Source organism: Somniosus microcephalus, unplaced genomic scaffold, assembly GCF_052327205.1.
Source record: "Somniosus microcephalus isolate GS21.2 unplaced genomic scaffold, FLI_Smic_1.0 unresolved_chr1, whole genome shotgun sequence".
Classification (NCBI taxonomy): Eukaryota; Metazoa; Chordata; class Chondrichthyes; order Squaliformes; family Somniosidae; genus Somniosus; species Somniosus microcephalus.
Window position 1 is genome coordinate 161,092,852 of NW_028225179.1, and position 8,889 is coordinate 161,101,740.

The following is an 8,889-nucleotide window of genomic DNA, read 5'->3' on the forward strand; positions in this document are numbered from 1 at the left end:
TCCTGCTGATTGGCGTGCACCACTGCTTCTGTGGACGTTGGCCTCAGCAGGTCAAGGCGTGTTTCGGTATTTCAGCAAGAAAGCATTCGGGCGCTGCTTTAGAGGAGCATCACTTCTTGCCGCTTTCAACACGCGTTTCAGCGTTCTGACAAATCTCTCCGCCAATCCATTCGTGGATGGATGATAAGGCGCGGAGAACATGTGCTGGATTCCATTGCTCGAGGAACTCCTCCATCTCCTGGGATGTGAACTGTGTTCCATTGTCGGTTACGATCTGCTCCGGCAGACCAAATTGCCCGAACATCTCTGAGTCTCGATGGTTTTCTCCGTAGTGGTAGTGGACATTATTGCAACCTCCGGCCATTCAGAATAGGAGTCCACCGTGACCAGGAACATCGTTCCTTCCACTGGTCCCGCGAAGTCCAGATGGATCCGTTGCCACGGTGTCGCCGGCCATTCCCATGGATGCAGTGGCGCTGCTCTTGGCATATCCCTGGTTGTCTCGCATGATGGGCATGATTTCGCTTCAACTTCAATTTCATGATCCAGACCGGGCCACCAGAAGTAGCTTCGTGCCAGCTCCTTCATCTGGACAATACCACAATGTCCCGAGTGCAGCTCGTTGAGGACATGTTTCCGCAGCTTTGGTGGTATGATCACTCGCATGCCCCAAAGGAGGCATCCTGACGTGACTGACAACTGCTTCCATCTTGACAGGTAAGGTAGGAGCTCAGGTGGTGCGTCTGACACCCGTGATCCGTCTCCTCGCATCACCCGATCCAGCACCTTGGATAGCGTAGGGTCCACTCTGGTCTCTTTCTTGACCTGCCGGGCCGTGACAGGGGCATTGCTCACCATGTCAAAGTAGAAAATCTTCTGCTCACAGCCTTCAGAGGGCACAGGCAGCGGAAGTCTTGACAATCCTTCGGCATTGCCATGTGCTGCTGACCTCCGGTATTTGATGTTGTAATTGTGAGCGCTTATCAGCGCCCAGCGCTGCATCCTGCACGCTGCCAGGGAGGGTATTCCTGTGTGTGGACCAAAGATTGATGTCAGAGGACGATGATCCGTCAGCAAGGTGAATTTTCTTCTGAACAAGTAGTGATGGAACTTTTTGATTCCAAAGATGATGCCCAAAGCCTCTTTTTCGATCTGCGGGTATTTCACCTCCGCCTTGCTCAGGGACCTTGACGCGAATGCAATCGGCTTCTCTTCGCCGGAGGGGACGATGTGGGACACGACCGCGCCGACGCCATAAGGCGACGCATCACAGGCCAGCTGAATCTGCAACGACGGGTCAAAGTGCGTCAACACTCTGGGGTCAGTCAAAGCTGCTTTGGCTTTCTTGAATGCAGCTTTGCACTCCTTCGTCCACGCCCAGGCCTTGCCCTGACACAGCAACTCATGTAATGGCTTCAACAGTGATGCCAGCTGTGGAATAAACTTTCCGTAATAGTTCAGGAGACCTAAGAATGACCGCAGCTGGCCGACATTTGTAGGTGCAGGAGCGTCGGCAATGGCTTTCACTTTTGACGGTGCTGTGTGTGGGCCGTCCGCGTCGATGACATGGCCTAGGTATTCCACCGATGGCTTGAAAAATTCGCATTTGTCCTTGCGAACGCGTAAGCCATATTCCTCAAGTCTTCCCAGTGTCTTCGCCAGATGCTCGTTGTCGTCCTTTCCTGTGAGAAGGATATCGTCGAGATAACATTGTACCCCGGCATGCCGCGTAAAATCTGGTCCATAGCCCACTGAAACAAAGCTGGTGCCGACGTTATACCAAAGGGTAGGCGGCAGTACCTGTAGAGGCCCTTGTGGGTGGTGATGGTGAGGTACTTCTGTGAGTCCTCTTCTACATGCATCTGCAAGTAGGCTTGGCATAGATCAATCTTGCTAAACTTCTGACCGCCTGCTAGACCCACGAAAAGATCTTTAATGATGGGGAGGGGGTACTGTTCAGCTGAGAGCACAGGATTCACTGTTACTTTGAAATCTCCACATAAGCGAACCGCGCCGTCACTCTTCATCACTGGTACCACGGGCGTGGCCCACTCACTGTGCGAAACTGGCACCAGGACCCCTATCTTGACCAGACGCTCCAGGTCAGCCTCCACCTTTGGTCTGAGGGCGTAGGGAATGTTCCTGGCATTCAGGAATCGTGGCTGGCTGTCAGGCTTCACCTTGAGTTTGACCGTAATCCCCTTCATACTCCACAATTCTCCTGTCAACACTGCCGCTAGCCCCGCCTCTTCGACTGACACCGCATTCACTTTTTCCCAATCCAGATGGATTTTCTCCAACCATGGCTTGCCCATCAGGGATGGATAGTCAGTCACCCTTGACCACGTAAACTGGCAGCATCACGGTTTGTCTATTAAGCTCCACCTTGACCTCCGTCTTACCCAGCATTGGGACTGCTTCCCCAGTGTAGGTCTTTAAGATGAGCTTGGCTGGCGTCAGTGATAGGTGGTTCAGTTTTTCTTTGAATAGCTTCTCTGAGATCAAGGAGACAGCGGCCCCCGTATCCAGCTCCATTTTGACCGGTATTCCCTCTAGTAGTGGAGTGACTCCATAGCCTGATGAGTCTCCATTCACCGTTAACACATGAAGATTCAACTCCCCATCAGAGTCTGTGTCACTGTCTTCCTGTTCTTGTTTCACCATGTGTAGGTTTTTCTTTTTAGAACGCCAGTTGGATGTGTTTCCTTGTTTCTTTTTGTGTGTCTCTGTGTAGGATTGTTTGCTTTGCCCTTTACACACACGTTCAATGTGCCCTTTCTTTTCACATTTCCGACAGGTCAGGTCTTTACAACAGCAGTCAGATGGCTGATGACCTGACCTCCCACATCTGTAGCACTCTCTGGCACCCCTTGCATGCTTATCCGGTGTAGCTGCTACCCTGTGCACTCTTGTAGCAGCCCCCAACAGCTGTGCATCTTTAGCTGCTAACTCCATAGACACAGCGAGCTCCACTGCTGATTTAAGCGTCAGTTTGTCAGTCGTGAGCAAGCGCTTCTGTGTTGCTTCACATCTTAATCCACACACAAACCTATCACGGACAGTGTCATTTAGAGTTTCACCAAACTCACAATGCTCAGTTAGCTTCTTTAGCACTGCAACATATTCGGATATGGACTCGCCCTCCCCTTGGTTTCGTTTGTGAAACCTGAACCTCTCGGCAATCAGCAGCGGCTTGGGTGCGAAATATGTTTCCAAAACTTCCACAATCTGATCATATGTCTTAGCGCCGAGCTTACCCGGGTGCATCAAACACCGTAACAAGCCAAATGTTTTTGCTCCGATCACACTGAGGAATGTCGCCACTTTCACGTCATCTTTAATGCCATTTGTAGTCACGAAAAATCCGAAACGCTCTGTATAAGCCCTCCATTGCTCTGCCGTTAAATCAAATGGTCCAAACGCTCCGGTTAGCATAGCCAGTTTTTTTTTTTAATTTTAATTTTTTTATAAACGGTCCTTTTTCCTCCACTTCGTTTGTTTTTCAGTCCTTTTTCTCCCCTTCGTTTCACTGTATCGTTACTCTCCCCCTTCTGATTTGTGTAACACCCGAACCGCCACCTTTACGAGGCGATTGCATCAGCTCTAAACTGCCATTAAGACAGGAACTTCTTACTTTAAACATCGCCGATTCCAGTGCAAAGTGATGCGCAAGTCTGTCGTCCTCGTCGCCAGTTCTTTGTTGTGTCTCAAGGGGTTTTATACCCTTATCTATATCACAATTAAAAAGGACTCCGGGGTGGAGAGTTTAGTTAACGGCCATTTTATTTACAATGCGCTTCTTCAGTCAATGCACTACATTTCCCATAGTGCATTGCAAATCACAACTACAGTATCCCCTGTGGACAATTCTAATACACATTCAAAATACACAACACCCGCTTTGTAATTTTCAGATACAAATGGGCGGAGTGTGGGCGCGTTGAGCGACCGAACCAGCTGCTCTTCAAACACCCGCTGGAGGCCGCTCGGAAATCAAAGTTTCTTTTTTTTTTTTTTTACAGCTCTCTCTCGGTCACTCCTAAAATCTACAGATTAAAAAAACATATTCCTGACTTCATTTAACGATTACTTTCTGATTTACTTCATTTTGTTCACAAATATTTTCAACCTTCCTCGTGTTCCGCCTCCTTCAAGTACGTTTCTTATTCTTTTTTCATAGAAGTGCGAACATTCCAAGTTGAAAGTTTCTTCTGGATTTTTTTTTTGTTCCTGGGATGTGGGGGTCGCTGGCAAGGCCAGCATTTACTGCCCATCCCTAATTGCCCTGAAGGTGTTGCTGAGCCGCCGCCTTCAAACGCTGCAGTCTGTGTGGTGAAGGTTCTCCCAGTGTTGTTAGGGAGGGAGTTCCAGGATTTTGACCCAGCGACAGTGAAGGAACGGCCGATATATTTCCAAGTCAGGATGGTGTGGAACTTGGGAGGGGTACTTGGAGGTGGTGGTGTTCCCATGCGCCTGCTGCCCTTGTCCTTCTAGGCGGTAGAGATCGCAGGTTTGGGAGGTGCTGTTGAAGAGGCCTTGGCGAGTTTCTGCAGTGCATCTTGTACATAAGAAGAGCAGGAGTCGGCCACACGGCCCCTCGAGCCTGCTCCGCCATTCAATATCATGGCTGATCATCGACCTCAGCTCCACTTTCCCACCCATCTCCATATCCCTTGATTCCAAAAATCTATCTATCTCAGCCTTGAATATACTCAAAGATTCAGCATTCACAGCCCTCTGGGGCAGAGAATTACAAAGATACACAGCCTCTGGGACTCTCTTTCACAGCTGCAGAGAACAGTATCTATCCCCCTGACTATACTGTCCCCTACTACCACCACATTCCATCCATCTCCTCCCTCTTGGATGGCCCCCTGTGCCGTGGTCAGTTTCCCCATCCTCCCTGCAGTCCTTTTCATCATCCATACAGGTAGAAAGTTCCTCGTACCTGTTGGACAAGGCCCAAGGCAGAGGCTTCTCCACCACTACCACCTGGGTCCCCCTACCTTCCTGACTCGCAGTCACACCCTCCTGTCCTTGACCACTGACGAATCTAAAGTACTACTTAGCCTAAAGGGTGTGACTCCCTCCTGGAACAAAGTGTCCAGGTAACTCTTCCCCCTCCCTGATGCATCGCAATGTCTGCAGCTCGACAATTCTGAGCCAAAGTTCCTTGAGTTGCAGACACTTACTGCAGATGTGGTTGCTCGGGATCGCGAGGCTCTCCACAAACTCGCACATGCTGCAGTTACGACACACCACCTGCCCTGCCATCTCTAACCTTGCTTTATTTGTTAATTAATTAGTAGATGGTACACACTGCAGTCACAGTGCGCCGGTGGTGGAGGGAGTGAATGTTTAAGGTGGTGGGTGAGGTGCCAATCAAGCAGGCTGCTTTGTGCTGGATGGTGTCGAGCTTCTTGAGTGTTGTTGGAGCTGCACTCATCCAGGCAAGTGGAGATTATTCCATCACACTCCTGACTTGTGCCTTGTAGGTGGCGGAAAGGCTTTGGGGAGTCAGGAGGTGATCAAAAGTGATTTGAGGAAATCAGTTCTGAATATCCTTGTGCATTATTTTTCAGTTTTAAGCCATGAAACAACCCACTGTGACAGGTTAATGATTTAGATCAGTGTTTCTTACTAATAAATTAAAAAAATTGTGATTATTATTTGATAGTTGCATTATGTAATTCATGAATCAGACATTACATACTTTAATTTCATTTATTTTCTTATTTGAAGTCAGTATGAATAATATTTACATTCTTGTACTCGTCAGGTATTAAGCTCTGCACACTGAGGATTTTACAGGTTAAGTAAGAAAACAGGAAAGGCCCTCCGTACCAGGGCTGAGAATGTCCATTACAGGTCTCCACACTCGATACTGGGTGGGTCCTTTAAATGCTCCCAGAGACAGGCTGCCTTCCGCTATGTTTGGCTGATAGTCGTCTTCACTAATAATGTAAATATGAAACATTTAACAGCAGAAAATAAAACAAGCTCTTCAATATCCTACTTTATAATGTTGTTCAGTTATTTTTGGAGAGCGTGTCGTACCTCTGCTCCTCGGGCGTACTCTCCTGAAATAGACAGAAACACAAATGTTGACACACAGCAGACCGCTGGCAGAGCTCAAACAGACTAAACAAGGCTCGACTTTACTATTGACTCTCGAGCTCTTTCATGCTGCAAAGTGTGGAGCAACCTGAAGGAAAAGCTTTGGGCCTTTGAGAGGACCGGACGAGAACTAATGGAAGGAAACGATTGTAAAGCTAATTAGCAAAGGCGGGTGGATAGTATTGGACTAATTGAGTCAAGTTTAGTGAAGTGGATGGGCTGGTGCTCAATATTACGGGTGAGTCACTGGGGAGCTGTGACTGGGATTTTTACAAACAGGTACAGGGTCAGCAAGAAACAGAAATAAGTGCTGGAGGAAACCGAGCACACAAGATAATAGAGGATGCACTGATGACAGGAAGAACGCTTGTAAAGACACTGAGAAAGACACAACAATGTGCAGATACAGGAACATAGGAAGAGTCGGACATTCAGCCCCTCGAGCCTGTTCCACCATTCAATTAGATCAAGCACTAACTCCTAATGCAGAAGACCAAGTCATGGAGGAAGAAGTAGTTCAGAAGCCAGAGGACACGGTTAGGACAAAGATGCAGTTGGTGAGGTGCAGGGAGATTCTGGCTGTAGGGAGGTGGGTAGTGATGAGTGTGGTAATGATGATGAGTTGGTTACCTAGGGATAGGTCTGTGCACATCTATCTTCTATATATATAAAGCGGTACTTCTGTCATTCTGTCTGTCTATCTGTCTGTCATTTCCTGTGCGCCTTACGGGTATGCACTCGAAAGTTACAGGGCGTACCTACGCGCGCGTTACCTCCAAAGAAAGCTTACGCTTCAGAGACGGTTTTAAGCGTATTTACTTTTCGGTCGGACGAAAATTGTTCGCGCCTTATGCAAAAAACCTTCAAAATTAAACTCATTATCTGCTAGCATTGATTGACTGACATCAAGGTTCCACCAATCCTGTTCCGTCACGATTGACCAATCCTACAGTACGGTCCCCTGATGGTTGGCCAATCGGTGTGTGTGTGGGCGGGGCTATTCGTTTTCATCTCAGGGAGCTGCCAGCCATTGTTTGACTACCAGCTTACAGCTCAAATGACTTCACCTTCCAGCTAAAACGACTTTCAAAGTTAGTTTCTCTTTTAAAAATAACATAAGATTTACCAAAAACGTTTTATAAGTACTTTCACTTTCATTTTTCAACCTTTTAAAAAGGTAGACATACAGGGACACAGACAGGGCCCTAAGCCTCCCACTCGATTTAAAATGTTGCCCAGCACCAGATTCACAAAGGGACACAGACAGGGCCCCAAAGCCTGCCCCTCGATTTAAACCGCCTGCCCCAAAACAGCCCCGGCAACGCCGGGCTCCCCAGCTAGTTGAAGATAAATGACAAAAGGTACTGGAGGAGCAGGAAGGGCTAAATGACAATGTAAGAAATCATGTAAGGGCTCTGAAACCTCCCATGTAAGGATAGCCTAGAAAATCAAGGCAATTTCCTTTGTTATACTTCCTGTTTATGGTGAAAAAGATGTTTTGCAAAGAAAATTGCGAATATGAATAACTGTCTGTCAATCTGCTGCGAAAATAATACTGGGACTTTGAAAAGTAAATGGCGTTCTCCTTGTGATAACAAAAGGGAGCGAGATGGCCAAATAAAAACAATGGAACTGGTCAGGAACGTTGAAGTAGCTGCAAGAAGCATTTCCATTGGATAGGAGGGAGAAGGCCAGGAGGAAATGTGATCCCACATGACATTGATTAAAGAGTGGAATCTAGACAGCAGGTGGGTGATATACAAGAACCAGGTAACATTAACAAGGGTAAACTAGGGGCCAAAAGATGGGAACATCTACAGTAAGCTGTATAGACGTGAATGCTGAATGCATTAGGAATCAGCAATTCTGAAACACGAGGCTACTGTAGCACTCGGGAACTAGTGTGTTGTGGGAATATTATACACATGGCTGACTGCAGAGGATGGTGCACAGGAACAGGAGGAGGCCATTCAGCCCTTCGAGCCTGTTCCACCATTCAGTTCGATCATGGCTGATCTGTACCTCAACTGCATTTACCCGCCTTTGCTCCATATCCCTCGATGCCCTTAACCAACAGAAATCTACCCGTCTCAGTCTTGGAAATTTTGAATTGTTTGATCCTGGCATCCACAGTCTTTTGAGGGAGAGAGTTTCAGATTTCCACAACCCGTTCTGTGAATGAATAAAAAATAAAGAATTTAGTGTTCGGGGATAGAAGACAGGAAGGATGTGATGTGGCCCTGGATGTCAAAGACACCCAGGAGATTAAAGATGTTCATCCCGTGGGTAGTGCAAAGTTACCCCATTAACTACACACCATCAGATCAGAATAAGGCGGCAGGCATTTTAATCTGTGAAGAGATGAGAAGGGAATGGGAAAGCAGGTTATGTTAATGTCTCCTTCAACCAACCAAGTGGATACCAAAGTGGTTCTGAATCTAGTTTGATAAATATAATGCATGACTGCTTCACGGCCCATTGCATTAGTGAAGCCACGGGAGGCAATGCACATTTTGATCTGATGATGGTTAGTGACTGAGGAGACTTTGGAGCAGTGGCCATAGAATGAGCCAGTTTCACATAATCTGGGATTGAGAAATGCCCAGGAGCAGCAGCCATGGAAGAAATTTTCAAAACTTAAATGCAACGAGGGAGGAGTTTAAGAGACCAAAGTAACCGTGTTACCGTGAGCAAGGTGAGTGCGTCCTGCTCATTCAATCCCATCTCTATGTACAGTAACCTTTGCTGAGCTTAGAATCATAGAACCTTACA

General features: G+C 47.4%; 1 protein-coding gene and 1 long non-coding RNA gene across 2 annotated transcripts in view; one reads left to right on the forward strand and one right to left on the reverse strand.

Annotated features, from left to right (window-relative positions):
- The window catches only part of LOC147096401 (zinc-binding protein A33-like), a 438,937-nt gene extending 432,922 nt beyond the window's left edge, over positions 1-6,015 (forward strand). Inside the window, exon 7 of the mRNA XM_085975163.1 lies at positions 5,780-6,015. Coding sequence (XP_085831289.1) covers positions 5,780-5,800 — 21 coding nt within the window. The 3' untranslated portion in view covers positions 5,801-6,015. The remainder of the gene's footprint in view (positions 1-5,779) is intronic.
- On the reverse strand, positions 5,711-8,883 carry LOC147096403 (uncharacterized). The gene is made up of 2 exons (XR_015074902.1): positions 8,155-8,883; positions 5,711-6,080 (listed from the first exon to the last, which is right to left on the reverse strand). It is a non-coding gene; the product is annotated as an uncharacterized LOC147096403 (long non-coding RNA).
- Positions 8,884-8,889: the final 6 nt, after the last annotated feature.